We start from the raw sequence: 20069 nt of genomic DNA, 5'->3' as shown, positions 1-20069 counted from the left end.
TGCTAATTGTTGGGTTTTCTTTTAATGAAACTTATCTTTCCACTAGAAGGCCCATACTTACAGATATTTCTTGAGCTGATAATATATATAATTAAGTGCTCTCCCAAAAGTTTGAAGTAATTATTATACTTTGAGTGTTTTTCAACCATGGAGGCACAATTACCAAGAAGATCCGGAGGGTGGATAACCTTCCCCTTTATCATAGGTCTCACCTCTCTTTTTTCTATTTCGATTAGACACTCGTTATTTATTTTTATCGTTCAAAATTTTAACATGGATGAAAAATTTTTATCCATGTTACTTTATTTGTTGTATATAGCCTAAATATTTGTTATCGTAATTTAACGTGTTATAATAACAAGTTACGTGTATATATATTGACGTGTAACTGGATTTTGACAAAAACAGCGAGCTCAGTAGGGTTGACCTTAGCATTTGGGGGTTGGACAAGCAATCTTATTGTGTATCTGATTAAGGAATTTAATGTGGAGAGTATTGATGCTGCTCAAATATCAAATTTAGTTAATGGTGCTGGAAGCTTAATTCCTGTTGTTGCTGCAATTATTGCTGACTCTTTTCTTGGTTGTTTCTCTACCATTTGGATTTCATCCATCATCTCATTATTGGTAATGAAATACCACTGTTTTTTTTTTATGAATTACTTATTACTCATCATATTCAATAAATGTATGACATCATTATACTTGTAGGGCACAATCCTTTTAGCTTTAACAGCTACAGTTGATTCTTTGAGGCCTAAACGGCCGTGTGAACTTGGTTCAACCTCATGCACCTCTAAACCAAAAGTTCAATATGTAGTACTCTATGCAGCTATAGTTCTGGCTACTCTGGGTAGTGGTGGTACCCGTTCAACCCTTTCGACGATCGGAGCCGATCAGCTAGCTGATAAACCAAAGGATCAAGGGATTTTCTTCAATTGGTTCTTCTTCTTCTGGTATTCTGCTTCAGTAGTAGCATCCACAGCTATTGTGTATGTTGAAGATAACGTGAGCTGGAAAGCTGGATTTTTCATTTGTGTAGCCTTCAATATTGTTGCTTTAGTCATTTTCCTATTGGGAAGTAGATTTTACACTAAATTTAAGCCAGAAGGGAGTCCATTCACCAGTTTGGTTCGTGTTATTGTTGCTAGTATTACCAAAAGACAAGTTGCACTCCCATCGGCTGCTGAGGACTTCTTCCAGGGATGTAACGTTGCACCCAAATCATTACCTGTTGTACCTTCCAAAACCTTCAGGTAATACATACTTCATTCGTTTATTAGTCTGTTTCGAAAAGATTGTTTAGCTGATACATTCTATATATCTTTAGTTTAAGATGATAAGACTCAAAAATCTTTTTTTTCTTTGTTAAACTATATATCAAATCAAAACTATACAAACAAATTAAAATGAAGGGAGTAAATATAATAACATACAAGGACATAATTGTAAAAGTTTCTTTCAACTTTAAAAAGTTGTCTCGTCAAAGTAACACAAAAGAAATGAGGGGATTATATGATTAGATTTTGCAGTGGAAGTGCATGTGAATATATCAGCATATCTTTATGTTGAAAGATTTTTTTTTTATAAATAATTAATCTGTTTCGACAATGATATGAAGCACTTTAATTTTTTGTTTTTATGGATCGATGTTATCTAGCACTAATTATGGAGATTTGTTTATTCATTTGAGACGAGACGTACTATCACACGTCATAGGCAAGTTGATTTATCTGGTTCAAACAAGTAAAATCACTATATTTATTTTGTTGATAATATAACCACTTCAGGTATTTGAACCGTGCCGCCATCATAAGTGAAGGTGATGTAAAACCAGATGGTTCAACAAGTAATCGATGGAGACTATGTTCAGTACAAGAAGTAGAAGATTTCAAAACATTAATTAAAATCTTACCACTTTGGTCATCTAGTTTTTTTCTTGGCACCACAATTGGCGTACAATTAAGTTTTTCAGTCCTTCAAGCCTTAGCTATGGACCGCCACATAGGACCCAGTTTCCAAATCCCAGCTGGATCCATACAAGTTTTTGTCCTTGTATCTACTGCTCTATTCCTCGCCCTGTTCGACAAATTTCTCTTTCCTACATGGAGGAATTTGAGTGGCAGATCACTTACACCTCTCCAGAGAATTGGGGTTGGACACGTGATTAATTTTGTGAGCATGGGTGTCTCAGCCTTAGTTGAGTCAAAGAGGCTAAATGTAGCAAAATCAAATCAAGTTTCCAATATTGTGCCAATGTCAGTTTTATGGCTTGTGCCACAATTAGTACTTAATGGAATCGGGGAGGCATTTCATTATCCTGGACAAGTATCATTGTACTACCAAGAGTTTCCAATTACCTTAAAGAACATGGCGACCGCGATGATTTCTATGCTTATTGGTATAGCATTTTATTTGACTACTGCTCTAATTGATGTTGTTAGAAGGACAACAACATGGTTACCAGGTAATATAAATAATGGAAGATTGGACAATGTGTATTGGATATTGGTTGTAGGGGGGATATTGAACTTTGGTTACTATGTAATATGTGCTTGGTTTTACAATCATAAACACCTCAACAAAGTTGATTCTCCTTCTGATGAGTGATCTGAGGATCCTCAGACTTGTGAGTGTTTAGAGAGAGCAATAATTTATCATCAATCTGCAATTAGTGAAAAAACATTTGCACTTGTTGTAATAATGTCAACTTCAGACAAAGATATATGTTGTATTTATGTTTTTGGATTGCTACACTTGCTTGCTTTCCAAATTTACACACTTCAATATGAATATCTTAACTTCAGAGTTCAGATAATATAAACAGTACCCTCTCCGTTAACTTTTAATTGTCATGTGGGTTTTTTGATAGTTAACTTGATTGATTTGCAAATTAAATTAGATTAAATTAATTCATATAATAAACAACAAATTTTGGTATTCAAAAACTATACTAAAAGTACTATTAATTGGAATTTTTTACATATCAATATAATAAAAAAATATATGATAAAATATTAGTTAAAGTTCTTATAGTTCAACTTTAGAAAAAGAAATTATGACGATTAAACGTGGATGGAGGAATAGTGTGTAAGTTATAATAGCATAAATACGGTTAATTAAAGTTTGAGTGCTTTGATATGCAATCCATGTCTGTCTATATATCAGATGTACATGTTTGCTATGACGACGTTAAAGTCAATGAGAAAAATTTCTCTAAAATAAGTCATTTTCTAAATTATTAGGATTAGTAGTCATTTACATTAGATATTAAGAATCTATGGTACCAATAATTACTTCTGAAATGATCAAGTAGGAAAAGACGTTAGTAATTTTTAATTAATCAAATGTAATTTCTGTTCAACAGTTTGTATTACTCCAGCAAAAGATATTATTTTCCTTCGACTGTCGAGCTAGGTGATATTGGAATAATATCTATTTTGAAAGTGAGAGTCTAACTAATTATGATTACTTAGTATCGTATCTGTTCACTTTTAATAATTATGATTATTTTCTAGTGTCAAATTATGAAAATTTTGACTAAAATTTTATGATATATTTTTTTATCATATTGTTATGTAAAAAATTACAATTTATAGTATTTTTCGTATAACTTTTGAATATCTAAATTTTTTTGTTTAAAATATCAAATTAATATAATTTATTTTTTAACTTTAAAAATTAATCAATTTGACTTTTATAAAAATACAACATGACAATTAAGAGTCTTCGGAGAAAGTATGTAAATCAAGTCATTTAATTGATATATATATATATATATATATTTTCTAACAAAGTTCAATTCACAAATGACACAAAAACAAAATTTAAGAGTTTCTTACATGTGATGAACATAAAAATCACTCAATCATACCTAACCAAATATTAAATTAGAGTGTTTGGATCGATCAAACTCTCGTTGAAAGTGACTATATTAATCATGTCACCACGTTTAACGAATGAATCACGCCATAACTGAAATCTTCCTTTGGATGTGTTGAATGAATCAGTCGATCGGCGGCAGAGAAATATAGTACATCACCATCTGCAAATCTATAAACAGATTTGACTATAGAAACAGAGGCATCATGGTAAAGATAAGAGGACATTTGATCTGAGATTGGTATAATTGTATATGCCTCATTTGAAATATTGAATGAACCCACACAAGTAAGCCAATGAAATGCTCCATGTACAAATGACAAAGGATCCATGAAACCAACCAATCCCATTCTGACTCAATATAAACATTTCTCCAAGAACCATTTTTTAGTGCGATAATTGCACATTGAAATTGTAATTTGATTTTGTGAATTGCGAAAACATGTCTTGTCTGAAGAGAGATAATCAATATTTTGTAGGTCGTCAGGGGAGGATAAAGAAGAAGTAGAATATTAAGTTATGAACATTCTCATCCTCTTTTGTGTCATCTTGGTTACTCTATGGAAATAAAAAGAAGATCCCTCTTATTGGATCTATAATCTTGGCTGCTGAGATGAACAGATGTACATTGTGAGAGTGAGAGTCATTTAATTGATATTCAACATGACATATCACTAAAACAGATGAGCTATTGCAATAAAAGTCACTAAAACATGTACTTAACAATGATACTAAAAGAATCTGTTTGGATTGAATTAAAAAGTACATAGAAAAGATTTATTTTTTATTTTTAACTTATTTTAAGTCATTCTTGATCTTGTCAAACACTTTCTAACTTATCTAAAGTCATTTTTATTTATTTTAAAGTGTTTTTATATTTGTCAAATACTTTCATAAATCAAAATTTAACTTAAAATAAATTTGACCAACTTTTAAATCAATCGAAATTTCCCAAAAATATTTTGCAGTCATTAGTCAAATTAAAATTTAATAGAAAGTTGAGGGCCCTTAATTGTAATTTCTCCCCATTTATACAATATTGTAATTCTTCCCATTTGATTAAATTCTCATGAATAAGACAATGTGCTGTCTTTATCCTAATTTTTGGAAATTTTTGAGCTGATATAATATATATAGAAGTTCTCCCCCAAAATTTTGAAGTAATTATTTATCCTTTAATTTGTGTTTTTCAACCATGGAGGCTCCATCAGAGGCACAATTACCGAGAAGAACTGGAGGATGGATCACCTTCCCCTTTATCATAGGTCTCTTTTCTCCTATCTCTTTCGTAGACCTGAATCTTATTCCTACACGATTTTTTATGAGGCATTTGTTATTTATTTTTATTGTTATTTTTAATAACATGAAAAAATTCAAAAGCTCAATTATACAGTCCATGTTACTTTTTTTATGAGGCATTTGTTAGTTATTTTTATTGTTATTTTTAACAACATGAAAAAACTCAAAAGCTCAATTATACAGTCTATGTTACTTTTTTTATGAGGCATTTGTTATTTATTTTTATTGTTATTTTTAACAACATGAAAAAACTCGAAAGCTCAACTTTTACTGTCTATGTTACTTTTTTTATGAGGCATTTGTTATTTATTGTTATTGTTATTTTTAACAACATGAAAAAACTCAAAAGCTCAATTATACCGTCTATGTTACTTTTTTTATGAGGCATTTGTGATTTGTTATTTATTTTTATTGTTATTTTTAATAACATGAAAAAACTCGAAAGCTCAAATTTTACGGTCTATGTTACTTTGTTTGTTGCACATAGCCTAAATATTTGTTATAATAATTTAACAAGTTACGTAAATATATATATTGAGGCATATATAATTCGATTTTGACAAAAACAGCGACCACGGTCGGGTTGGCCCTAGCATTTGTGGGTTGGACAAGCAATCTTATTGTGTATCTGATTAAGGAATTTGATGTGGGGAGTATTGATGCTGCTCAAATATCAAATTTAGTTAATGGTGCTGGAAGCTTAACTCCTGTCATTGCTGCAATTATTGCCGACTCTTTTCTTGGTTGTTTCACTACCATTTGGATTTCATCCATCATCTCATTATTGGTAATGAACTACCACTGTTTTTTTTTGATGAATTACTTATTACTCCTCATATTCAATAAATGTATGACATCATTATACTTGTAGGGCACAATCCTTTTAGCTTTAACAGCTACAGTTGATTCTTTAAGGCCTAAACCATGTGAAGTTGGTTCAACCTCATGTACCCCTAAATCAAAAGGTCAATACGTACTACTCTATACAGCCATAGTTCTAGCAACATTGGGTAGTGGTGGTATCCGATCAACCCTTGCGACGATTGGAGCCAATCAGCTAGCTGATAAACCAAAGGATCAAGGGATTTTCTTCAATTGGTTCTTCTTCTTTTGGTATTCTGCTTCTGTTGTAGGATCAACGGCTATTGTGTATGTTGAAGATAACGTGAGTTGGAAAGCTGGATTTTTCATTTGTGTAGCAGCTAATGTACTTGGTGCAGCCATTTTCCTATTGGGAAGCAAATTTTACATTAAGTTTAAGCCAGAAGGAAGTCCATTTACCAGTTTGGCTCGTGTTATTGTTGCTAGTATTACCAAAAGACAAGTTGCACTTCCATCGATTCCTGAGGATTTCTTCCAAGGATGTAATGTAGTACCTAAAGCATTAGCTGTTGTACCTTCCAGGACCTTCCGGTAACATATGCTCTCTCCGTTTCAATTTGTTTTCTACTATTGTTCTTTTAAGTCCATTTTAAAAAAAAAGTGTACACTCTCTTCTTTTTAATTTCAATTTATCAAATGTCATGTTAAACTCTACTAGATTGAATTTTTTTTTATATATACTCTATATATTTTTAACATAAGACACACTATTCCAAAGTATTAAATGATTACATATAGAGAATATCATTTTTTATCTTTTAAATGTGGGGTCTTGTAAAATTAACACACATAATAATATGAAGAGTGTTTTATGATGGTGGGGTGATTTAATTCTTCAGTGGAAGTTGATGTGAAGATTTCAGCATATTTTTATGTTGAAAGATTTCTTATGAACAGACTTTTTCGACAATTATATCAAGCATCTTTTTCTTTTTATGGCTGCATGTTATCTCTAAACAATTTGAGATTGAATACTTTATTGTTAATTAGTGATTTGGATAGAGACGCACGTGACACGAAACGGACAAGTTGATTTAGTTGGTTGATTCAAACAAGTAAAACCACTATAAAATTTTGTTGATAATATACTCACAAGTCGCATGAGACAAAAAATTGGAATTTCTTTCTTCTTTTTTTAAATAAGCTAAATTATTGGGCACACGTGCTCTTGCTTTTCATAGAGTATCTTTTGTGTGATAATAATGTTATCAGATCAGCTTGAGTGTAGCTTTTAACTTTTGTAGAGCATTGAAATGTCTTATATATGATTGTAGGTTTTTGAACCATGCTGCCATTATAAGTGAAGGTGACGTAAAATCAGACGGTTCAATAAGTAATCGATGGAGGCTATGTTCAGTACAAGAAATAGAAGATTTCAAAACCTTAATTAAAATCTTACCACTTTGGTCTACTAGTTTTTTTCTTGGCACAACAATTGGCGTACAAGCAAGCTTGTCAATCCTTCAAGCCTTAGCAATGAACCGCCACATAGGACCCAATTTCCAAATCCCATCTGGATCCGTACTCGTTTTTGTCCTCCTATCTACTACTCTATTCCTCGCCCTGTTCGATAAATTTATTCTACCTACGTGGAAGAATTTGACTGGAAAATCGCTTACACCTCTCCAGCGAATTGGGATTGGACACGTGCTCAATTTTTTGAGTATGGGGGTTTCAGCCTTAGTCGAGTCAAAGAGACTAAATGTAGCAAAATCAAATGAAAGTTCCAATATTGTGCCCATGTCAGTGTTATGGCTTGTGCCACAATTAGTCATCGTTGGTATTGCGGAGGCACTTTATTTTCCTGGACAAGTATCATTGTACTACCAAGAGTTTCCAATAACCTTAAAGAACTTGGCGATCGCGATGATTTCTGTGCTTGTTGGTATATCATTTTACTTGGCTACTGCTCTGATCGATGTTGTTAGAAGAACAAGTAGATGGTTACCAGGTGACATAAATAATGGAAGAATGGACAATGTGTACTGGATATTGGTTATAGGGGGAGTAGTGAACTTTGGTTACTATGTAATATGTGCTTGGTATTACAAGTATCAAAACCTCAAGCAAGTTGATTCTCCTTCTGATGAGTGATCTAAGGATCCTCAAACTTGTGAGTGTTTAGAGAGAGCAATAATTTATCATCAATCTGCAATTAGTGAAAAAATAACTGTGTAATCTAAAAGCTATTGAGACATATCAAATAAAGTGAACTTTATCCTAAGACATATGTATCTAAATAAGAAATGTAACTGAAACACATGAATTTACGAATAAATACATAAAATCGTTCTCAATAATGTTTCAAATCATGCTTAGTTCTAGCCTACTGAAATAATGTGTTGATTACGTTCATAGCTGGTCAGGACATTTCACCATAGCGGGTGTTTGCTTCGCCTTTGATTTGTCAATGTTGCTCGTGGACTTCCGACAAACGTATTGGAAATTTCGCTTTTTCGTTACACCGATTAATAAAGTTTTAAGAAATAAGGCCCCTCAAGTCGTCAGCGATAGAAATAAAAGTCGGCTGAAGAGTGAGATTGTTAGGAAAAAATGGTGACTATAATTTGGCAGAAAAAAAGCACAAACTAACTACTTGCAAATTACACCAATTGCCATTATATTGTAGCATCCTCTTTGCAATAAAATATTCGAACTATAATTTTCTAGCGCTATTACATTATTTGCATTTGATTTTGATTGTTTGGGGAAGTTTACTAATTGTTAATAAGTGGGGGTAGAGGAAGAGATAGGGGGTTTGAGATTGAGGGAGATGATGATAGAGAAATATTTGATTGTTATTAAAATATTAGTTCTGGATGCGTGCTTTATACGTGAGTCTCCTAAAAATATTATTTACAAAATAAGTTCTGCCAAAATCACTTTGACATGAGTATCACAAACTATTCAACAAAAGATACAATTTGAAACAGATGAACTATCAATCTATTCATATAACTCCCTTATTGTATGTCAAATGATTAGACATTCAATGAATAACAAGACTTGATTGGGTGATTAAAGCTTCAAGTTATATTTTTATGTTATTAGGTCCAGAATGTGATATATTAGTATGAGAAAAATGAATATACAAAAATGATTATGTGGCTCTGATTTACTGCAAAAGGAAATTTCTATATACATAATACTTTGTAGTTATCTTTTATTATTTTATTCAATTACGGGTGAGGATTACGAATAATCTTGATATTAATTTATATAAGAATTTGAGAAAATAAAATAAAGTGACACCTGAACTTGTTCAAATTTTTAAAAAGACATCTTAACTATGCGAGCATCCTATTACCCCCTAAACAATTTTGATAATATATTATTACATCATTTTTCGATCAATACCAAATTTTAAATAGCAAGTGGTTATCACACACCAATCATTGTGTGACACATGTTAATTGAAATTGAAATATAATTTTTTTAATTTTAAGTTTTTCTATATTTCTCTCTCTTACTTTTTGACTTATTTTAATTTTGTTGCTTTAATTTTAATTTCACTTTAAATTCTTCATCTTTCACCCTTACTTTTAAGTTACTCCTCCCTTCATTTTCTTTCTTTTTTCTCCTTCTTCTTCTTCACCTCCCATGCTCACCTCACTCCACCCCTACGTCAAGTTGAGCCTCTCCATATTTTTTCTTCTTCTTCGGTCAAATTCTTTTCTTTCAAAATTATACTATTTTCTAGAATTTGTGTTATTGATAACAAAATTAATTATTTTTTAAGAAAAATCAAAAATTTGAAAGTATCATCAATTAATTTATCTCTTTTTCATATAACTTCAAAACTAAAAATGATAATTTTGAAAGAATCAGAACTCTCTGAAAATTGAAATAGTGTAAGTGAAATTTGGATTAAAAAATAAATAATACTTACTAATCATCTTGAAATCTAGTGGGTTATCAAATTATTCAAAATGTAATAAAATATTTAGATATGATTTTAAAGTTGAAGAGAGTTAAACTAATAATAGTAAAAAAGGAAGGTGAAGTTGTGATAAAAAGACTACATTGAAAGTGAGATGTTACAATGAAAATGACAATGAATTTTTGAAGAAAAAGAAAGAAAGAAAAAGAGAAAATTAATAAGGAGAAAAAGTTAAATTAATAAGAAAAACAAGAAAATATATTTTATAGCATTTTTTTAGTTTGTTCACGCTCTTTAAAAGAGTGCATACACTCTTCATGCCAGATAGACAAAAAATAATGTAATAATATTAGTTTAGGATTGTTTAGGGAGTAATAGGACGTTTGCATCTTAATATTTATGTTATCTATCACACGGAAACTTGATCGTGCTTTTGGTCCTTAAAGTAATTGTTAAAGAATCAATCGTTTCTCTCCGATTGATTATACATGTTTTCTATTGTTCCAATGTAACATTATCCCTTGATCTTTTAAAATAATATCATAAAAATTATTCTGGAATGATTATTGAAAATCAAGCTTAACAAATTTAGCATCCATTATATATATAACATTAAGTAAGGGGTAATAGATTCTTAATCAATAAGTAAAAATATATTCTCTAACCATTAATATTTTTGTTACATTTATATGGCACTGAATACTCATTTCAGAATATGTTTGATGTCGCTACATGTTTTTATTGGAACACCAATGAGTTTTAACCTTGAAAATGCAACATAGATTTCAATATATTATTTTCTTTGAATATTCATGAACTATGCTGTGAAATAATATAATACTAAATAAGTGCATCAACTCGTCCTATACTATAAATTAACATAGTGATAATCAATACTATAAAGAAATACAGAGATAGTCCAAAAATTATACGAAAGTGTTATAAGTTGTAAGTTTTCTCAAATATTGATTAAGGTTTCTATAATTTAATTAAATTTCAAGAAATGAAAAATATTACACAAATTGAGATGGAGGAATTGTACCTTTTTCGAGTTTCTATGAATTCTGAGAATAATTTTATATTTAATGTTGTATCACTCTTTATACCAAATTTTTGTTAAAGCTCTCGTTAATCTATTTCTACAATCAAGACACGTTAGCTTACCTCAATCAAATAGCTTCTACAATTTTAATGAGAAGAAAACATGAATAATGAAGAAATAAGAAAAAACTAATGAAAATTAATTTATGTATAAGCTGTAATTTATGTATAAGAAAAAACTAATGAAAATTAATTTGTGTAGCAGCTAATGTACTTGGTGCAGCCATTTTCCTAAATCCCTGCTGGATCTGTAATTGTTTTTGTCCTCGTATGTGACAACCCCCTCGGGATCCACATATTCAGGTATTGTCTCTGCCATGGGCGGCCATTCGCTCTTTTAATCCCCTCTTATGGGCTCGCAGCCTCAAGGGAGAATCGACCCCGTGACCTATGGCTCCTTTACATCCCTCCCAAGGAGATCGCCTCTTACCAATTGAGCTGCATTTGTGACAACCCCCTCGGGATCCACATACTCAGGTATTGTCTCTGCTATGGGCGGCCATTCGCTCTTTTAATCCCCTCTTATGGGCTCGCAGCCTCAAGGGAGAATCGACCCCGTGACCTATGGCTCCTTTACATCCCTCCCAAGGAGATCGCCTCTTACCAATTGAGCTGCATTTGTGACAACCCCCTCGGGATCCACATACTCAGGTATTGTCTCTGCTATGGGCGGCCATTCGCTCTTTTAATCCCCTCTTATGGGCTCGCAGCCTCAAGGGAGAATCGACCCCGTGACCTATGGCTCCTTTACATCCCTCCCAAGGAGATCGCCTCTTACCAATTGAGCTGCATTTGTGACAACCCCCTCGGGATCCACATACTCAGGTATTGTCTCTGCTATGGGCGGCCATTCGCTCTTTTAATCCCCTCTTATGGGCTCGCAGCCTCAAGGGAGAATCGACCCCGTGACCTATGGCTCCTTTACATCCCTCCCAAGGAGATCGCCTCTTACCAATTGAGCTGCATTTGTGACAACCCCCTCGGGATCCACATACTCAGGTATTGTCTCTGCTATGGGCGGCCATTCGCTCTTTTAATCCCCTCTTATGGGCTCGCAGCCTCAAGGGAGAATCGACCCCGTGACCTATGGCTCCTTTACATCCCTCCCAAGGAGATCGCCTCTTACCAATTGAGCTGCATTTGTGACAACCCCCTCGGGATCCACATACTCAGGTATTGTCTCTGCTATGGGCGGCCATTCGCTCTTTTAATCCCCTCTTATGGGCTCGCAGCCTCAAGGGAGAATCGACCCCGTGACCTATGGCTCCTTTACATCCCTCCCAAGGAGATCGCCTCTTACCAATTGAGCTGCATTTGTGACAACCCCCTCGGGATCCACATACTCAGGTATTGTCTCTGCTATGGGCGGCCATTCGCTCTTTTAATCCCCTCTTATGGGCTCGCAGCCTCAAGGGAGAATCGACCCCGTGACCTATGGCTCCTTTACATCCCTCCCAAGGAGATCGCCTCTTACCAATTGAGCTGCATTTGTGACAACCCCCTCGGGATCCACATACTCAGGTATTGTCTCTGCTATGGGCGGCCATTCGCTCTTTTAATCCCCTCTTATGGGCTCGCAGCCTCAAGGGAGAATCGACCCCGTGACCTATGGCTCCTTTACATCCCTCCCAAGGAGATCGCCTCTTACCAATTGAGCTGCATTTGTGACAACCCCCTCGGGATCCACATACTCAGGTATTGTCTCTGCTATGGGCGGCCATTCGCTCTTTTAATCCCCTCTTATGGGCTCGCAGCCTCAAGGGAGAATCGACCCCGTGACCTATGGCTCCTTTACATCCCTCCCAAGGAGATCGCCTCTTACCAATTGAGCTGCATTTGTGACAACCCCCTCGGGATCCACATACTCAGGTATTGTCTCTGCTATGGGCGGCCATTCGCTCTTTTAATCCCCTCTTATGGGCTCGCAGCCTCAAGGGAGAATCGACCCCGTGACCTATGGCTCCTTTACATCCCTCCCAAGGAGATCGCCTCTTACCAATTGAGCTGCATTTGTGACAACCCCCTCGGGATCCACATACTCAGGTATTGTCTCTGCTATGGGCGGCCATTCGCTCTTTTAATCCCCTCTTATGGGCTCGCAGCCTCAAGGGAGAATCGACCCCGTGACCTATGGCTCCTTTACATCCCTCCCAAGGAGATCGCCTCTTACCAATTGAGCTGCATTTGTGACAACCCCCTCGGGATCCACATACTCAGGTATTGTCTCTGCTATGGGCGGCCATTCGCTCTTTTAATCCCCTCTTATGGGCTCGCAGCCTCAAGGGAGAATCGACCCCGTGACCTATGGCTCCTTTACATCCCTCCCAAGGAGATCGCCTCTTACCAATTGAGCTGCATTTGTGACAACCCCCTCGGGATCCACATACTCAGGTATTGTCTCTGCTATGGGCGGCCATTCGCTCTTTTAATCCCCTCTTATGGGCTCGCAGCCTCAAGGGAGAATCGAACCCGTGACCTATGGCTCCTTTACATCCCTCCCAAGGAGATCGCCTCTTACCAATTGAGAAAAAGGCGCCTTTTTTGTGACAACCCCCTCGGGATCCACATACTCAGGTATTGTCTCTGCCATGGGCGGCCATTCGCTCTTTTAATCCCCTCTTATTGGCTCGCAGCCTCAAGGGAGAATCGAACCCGTGACCTATGGCTCCTTTACATCCCTCCCAAGGAGATCGCCTCTTACCAATTGAGCAATTTGNGCGAATGGCCGCCCATGGCAGAGACAATACCTGAGTATGTGGATCCCGAGGGGGTTGTCACATCGTATCTACTGCTCTATTCCTTGCGTTACATATTTTAATCCTACGATGGAGTACAATAAAACTACAATTATATCTTGGAGAAACTTTTAAATCTTATTTTCGTATATAATAAATATTTTCCTTACATTTGCTTACATAACTTTTACATGTGTGCCTTACGATAAGTTATGATTATAATCTCGATTAACTTTTTTAAAAATTTGTTTATAAAAACACTAATTTCTCTCCACACGATGCGCGGGCAATTTAATTAGTTGGGATAATTTCAGAGACCTCCATCCAGGTTTCACTCTATAACACTCACCTACCCTGTGTTTTACGATATTACGTCTACCTTCCTTATTTTCATTTTCTTGTAACCATTCTTAAACCTATTTAAAATAAATATAAATTAATTTAGATTTGACAATTTTACTCTTATATATGAAAATTTAGATCTAATTTTCAATGATTTATCTCTATTTGTTTGATCATGTTCTTCTGCGCTCGTGGAAATGTTTTACTAGAACAAAATCTGACCGTTCTTATCGAATTTCACTCTTGGGAGTTCATTTTTTTATTCTATTTGAAGAAATTGTTGCCCAAAAATGATGAGTTATTGTGGGGGGAAAATTTACGTGAATTGGTAAACGTGAAATATTGATACAGAGTTAATATTTCGTGAAAATGGTGGATCAGCTTGAATGAAGACTTTGATCTTTATTGGATAAAAAAGCACGTATTTGTGCTGATTTATTTTTAAAGTATTTGTTAAATGAGTTGTTTTCTATATAAAATTTATTAATATGAAGAAATTAATATAAATAAGGGTAAAATTGTCAAATCTAAATTAATTTATATTTAATTTAATTAGGTTTAAAGAATGATTGCAAGTAAATGGAATAAGGAGGTAGATGTAATATTGTAAATCATAGGAAATGTGAGTGTTATAGAGCGAAATCTAGAGAGAGATCTCTAAAATTATCACCAATTAGTTTAATATTAATGGAAGCATTTTGGTGGATCATAACTGTTTCTCCTTGGCCCGGCGATGTATTGCACTACAAAAGAAGAAAAATATTTTGGTTTGTGTGGCTTCCATTTTCCACTAACTCATGTTCCCAAAGTGGATGTTAAATTCTTATTATCTTTATATAATGTATTTTATTTTTATTTATTTATTGATTTCATTTCGATAATTTTAAAAAATAAGAGATAATATATAAAATCAATAGATTTAATTTACTATTTAAGATGCATATCAAATTAATTATAGACAAGTAAACGTGAATGGAGAATGATGTTTAATTAATTAAATAAATGTTGATACACCATGCGCATCATTAATATTAGATAGATTTTGGCCACAATTCCAAAGTATTTTCGGCCAAGTAATTCCTATGTGAAGTTTCGATCATGTGTTCACCGTAAATATTGAAAAAAAATGTTTAATTTTTTAATAGAGCGCTTAAAAGATGTATGAAATTATCCTACACTGTAATAAACCCGATTCCTGCTGCCTATTTGGACCCCCACTGCGTTGGTGCATTTCCTGTTACCAACACATTACATTCCTACAAATGCCCTACCAAGTTAGGAGTTCATTAGACGAGTCCCGAAATTAAATGGGCAAGAAAATTTATCGAAAATTTTAAAAGAACAATAAAATTGACTTTAGAATTAAAAGGATAATTAATGATCAAATTAACGTCGTCTAAATTAGGATATACTTCTTTCGTCCGGAATTGCTTCTCATGGTTTCTATTTTTAGAGTCAAACTATAAAAATTTTAACTAACATTTTAAGATGTATTTTTCATCATATTAATGTGCAAAAAATTGTAATTTATAGTACTTTTCATATAGTTTTAGAATCTATTTTTTTAATTTAAAATATCAAATTAATATAATCTAATTTACCTTTGAAAATTAACGTAACATGACAAACAATTCCAGACGGAGGGAATAGTTGCAAAGGACAGGGGATATGTGCCTGGCTTTGCTTTGTAAGGCACATTAAATCTGCGTTTTGCGGCCATTTAAAAAAATAAATCATTTTGTATTTCTTGCGGATACAGAAAAAAATTGACTCCCTCACAAAATGTAAAAAAAAAACAAGACAAAACAAAGCCAACGTGTAGTTTAAAAGTTCAGGTTAGGTGAAAATCAATCACTAAGCTTGTCAACTAGCTAACTCAATTAACTACGAGAAATACCAAATGAAATAATTTTTTTTATAATGAGCTGGAAAACACAGATTTAGTGCGCCTTACAAGGCGCAGCCACCTTCCAAGGCTCTGATGGCCTACGCTTTGTGGCCGCCGCCCTAATTTGATCGTTAGAAAGTTTTTCTTTTGCTTTTAAAATCAATTTTGCTGTTCTATTGGAATTTTTAATAATTTTCTTTTATCATTTTGACTCCAAACTCGTCTAATCAACTCTTAGGCATTTGTAGGAATGTAATGTGTTGGTCACAGGAAATGCACTAATGCAGACAAAAAAAAGAGGAAATGACCTTAAAAAAATTTTATATTGAAATCAATATAAAAAGGAGATGTGATTGATCATTGAACAGTCTTCATTTGCATATCTATTGTACTTTGTGTAAATTCTACCAATGTTAAGGTAAAAGTCCATTTTGAGTATGTACCTTGTATTGACTATTGTTAGATTTATCAATCTTCTCCTCTATATACAACATTTCAACGGAGCAATTATTGAGAATGACAAGTGTGTTATAGCTGTATCCAATCTTCTCAAGCTGAGATTTAGCCTTGAGTATATTCCTTACTCCCGTCGTGTTAAATTATGTGATACCATTTGAATTAATAAAAAAAAAGAAATTGTGATTAAAAACACTAGTCCTTAACTATAATACGGCTATAAATGATTTCATTAGTCATAAAAAATTTAAAGTAAAACTATATTATTTTCTATAACATTCCTATTGAAACGAAATAAAAAAATAATATGACATATAAATTTGAGCATAGGAAAGTATTATTTACAATTCTTGCTTTGGTGACACTGTGAAACAGTATATCCACTTTTTATATAGTTATATTTCACAGTATATCCACTTATTATATCGCTGTTGACACCCAATTTTGGCCTAACATTTTAAAAATTCGTGATTTTGAATCTTTATTTATTTAATAGCAAATTTTGGTCCGATGATTTTAAAATTCATACATTTTGAGTCAAAGACAAAAAAAAAAAATCTGCCTTTCCCACATTGTCTCTCAAACAATTTTCAATTTTGCAATAGTCCCACATCGGTATTTCATCCTTTTTGAGGATTTTTGGGTTTCTATATAAGCCCACTTCATTCATTATTTTTAGGAGAGGATTTGGAGGGGAAAACAAAAGAATACTCATAAAATTTTGAGAATTCTTGGTTCCCATAGTTTAAAAATTTTAAAGTGTTTTTGTGGTTTTTTCGAGTTGAGGAGGTGGAGTCGTCTCTTTCAAACTCGGAGTTCCGGTTCGCTGTCCAGAACCAGGTAAATTTTTTTTCTTAGCTTTGTTTTATTTAATTTCCCGCTCTTTTATGTTTTCTGTTTATTATATGTAGCTTGTTCTGTTTTTTAGTTTAATATAGTTCTAAAGTCAATTAATATTTGTGTTTATTGTAGTTTTAATAATAGCATTATTTTACGATTCGATGTTTCTTTATTTATTATTACTATTATTTTAAAATTGTTAGTCAACTATTTGCTATGTTAACTTTTCAGGGTTTTGTTATTATTCTATTTTAATGTTATTTTTTATTTTTATATATTATGTTATTGTTGTTTCCATTTCTAATTATGTTATTTTAGTTTGGTTGTTGTTTTCCATATTCTCTTGGGATAAGTTTGTTATGTTTTGTTGATGTTCAGTTTATATATTTTATATGTTGAAAAGGGCCGATGATAAAAACTCTCCGTCGGTTTTGGAGGCCTCCCCATTTTAAAAAGACGGAATTCTTATTCAAGTTTATATATTTTATATGTTGAAAGGGCCAATGAAAAATCTATCCGTCGGGTTTAGAGGCCTTTCCATTTTTAAAAGACGGAAATTTTTAGTTTAAGTTTATATAAATTGTTTTGTTAAAATTATTGAAAATGGCCGATGAAGAAATTACCGTCGATTTCCAAGGCCTCCCATGTTAATAAGACGGATTTTTATTTTTAGTTATTATTTGAGTTATTTATTTTTATTTATATTACTTTGGCACTAACTCTTTTACTAAGTGTCTTTACAGGTACCCGGAGGTGCTTCTCCTTGAAATTATTCGAAAAAGTTCGAATTATATTTCATTCATTATTTTGTGGATATTGACGTTAGGCAAACCTTAGGCCGATTATTATTTTATTTTGTTGTGTATATTACATGTTTATTATATCTGTACATTATTTTATATTCTTCCTCAATTTGAAAAAAAATGAATTCAGTCGGGAACCACAATTGTGGATTCCGAAGGGTGCCTAACCCCTTCCCTTCGGAATAATTTAAACCCCTTACCTAGAATCGAATTGGTTTCGTAGATTGATAATTGGTTTCCTATTTTTCCTAAAATTAGGTGGCGACTCTTTTTAAAACTTGTTTATTTTTAAAACTTTGTTAAAATTGAATCAATTAATTATTTTCGAGTTGCCGCGACGTTTCGCCCTACTTCGAAAGAGTGGGGATGTAAACAGAATGGCGACTCTGCTGGGGAGTTTAGAGGTTTTAACCAATATGAATTTAATTTTTTTTTTCAAATTGAGGAAATTTTTGTTCTATTGGTATGTTATAGCTTGTATTTTTATATTTCGCTGATTATTTGTATATTGTATTTATTCATTATTTATTTTATTTTGTGTATATTATCATTGCATTTCATGGCATAATTTCCGTCAAATGACAAATAGTTTGCATTAGGACAAAGGAAGTTACGTGGCTTACCACGGCTTTCTTCAGAAAAACACACAAGTATAATCTTTGGAAGTAATAAACGAATAGTTGGCTTGCGGTCATCCAACGTCGTTTATTAGCTTCACCCCGTTGTCTGTCCGACTCGGGTAACCGTCACTTTTATACCAATTCTAGTCATTTTAGGATAGAGCAAAACCAAATCCGAATTTAAGCATCAGCCTAAGATGACTCAACACCCAAGGCGTGTTGAGTCCATTAGAAAGACCACCTTGAGTCTATAATGGCTTCTAGCCTAAAAGGACGACCATAATTGTGTGTAATTTGAAGGATGTATACGTCGTTTGACAAACCACAGTCCATCTGAATTAGAAGTTTTAATAGTTTACTTTTGTCAAGCTCAAGTTTTCAGAAGCTACCATTCCATCTAAAGGTGTTGACAATCGGAGATGACAAGAATTTCAAGAGGAAGACCCTTCGACAAAGGCTTAGAATAGGATGGTACCCCTACGTGGGATTAAATATTTGTAATTTTTTTTTTCCTTCTTTCTTTTTCCTTTGACTTCATAATTCTATTTCATTTGTTCATAAATTGTACTAAGTGTTTTAAAGGACAATGGAAAGTTGTCAAAAGGCGTAATACATCCTTCGAATCGATAGGCCTACCCTAGGCATAAAAGGGTCACGTATTTGTATAGGACGCGCATTAATTATTTGTATACTATGTGATATATTTCAGTTTGTCTTTAATTAAAAATGTGTTTATGTGTTTTATTCATTATTTGTGTGATATTTTACATTATTCATTATGTACAGGAACTAACACTTTTACATTTTGAGTTGTTCTTCTTTACAGCGAAAAATTAATTTATTTTCAAATTCAGAAATCATTTTTGTCCGAAATCGCAAGAGACAAGAGGATTAACAAATTCGAGTCCTTGTATTCCACAAGACGTTAATATCAAGTCAAAAAACGATAAATCAGGGGAGTATTTAACTATAAGGTCGCATCTACTTATTTTTATTATTATTTTGTATGACGGTCCTGCTCTCACATATTTCTCATATCTTTGTAGGGATACCGTCCCCGACATCAGTCGGGGATGGTCATAACAATGTCTGGATCTCGTGAAAATTGGGAAGAGACAAAGATCCAAGAAAGCATTCAAAAAGAGTACAACAAATCATTACTGTAGAAATTCGTAGGGTACAAACATACAGTATAAATATTGACGATTAAGAGGCTATAAAACATATTGGTGCGGAAAAAAAAACACTTCATGACTACAAATTTCAGTGGCGTTAGACCTAGGAATTTCTTTGAGTTGTCTAAATCTTTTAATTATTATATGCTATACCTGGTCGAACTACG

General features: G+C 33.4%; 2 protein-coding genes across 2 annotated transcripts; both read left to right on the top strand.

The window, feature by feature from the left end:
- The first annotated feature begins 49 nt into the window (after positions 1–49).
- Positions 50–2812, top strand: LOC107021766 (protein NRT1/ PTR FAMILY 2.7-like). The gene is made up of 4 exons (XM_015222475.2): positions 50–205; positions 409–626; positions 711–1255; positions 1790–2812. Exons 1-4 carry the CDS (start codon positions 148–150, stop codon positions 2607–2609), a joined length of 1641 nt encoding a protein of 546 aa, XP_015077961.1. The 5' UTR covers positions 50–147; the 3' UTR covers positions 2610–2812.
- A 2264-nt stretch (positions 2813–5076) lies between these two features.
- On the top strand, positions 5077–8247 carry LOC107022953 (protein NRT1/ PTR FAMILY 2.6-like). The gene is made up of 4 exons (XM_015223512.2): positions 5077–5146; positions 5750–5967; positions 6052–6544; positions 7309–8247. Exons 1-4 carry the CDS (start codon positions 5077–5079, stop codon positions 8154–8156), a joined length of 1629 nt encoding a protein of 542 aa, XP_015078998.1. The 3' UTR covers positions 8157–8247.
- The last annotated feature ends 11822 nt before the right edge of the window (positions 8248–20069 follow it).

This window comes from Solanum pennellii, chromosome 6 (assembly GCF_001406875.1).
Source record: "Solanum pennellii chromosome 6, SPENNV200".
In the NCBI taxonomy this organism is placed as follows: domain Eukaryota; kingdom Viridiplantae; phylum Streptophyta; class Magnoliopsida; order Solanales; family Solanaceae; genus Solanum; species Solanum pennellii.
This window is presented reverse-complemented; position numbering and strand designations above follow the sequence as displayed.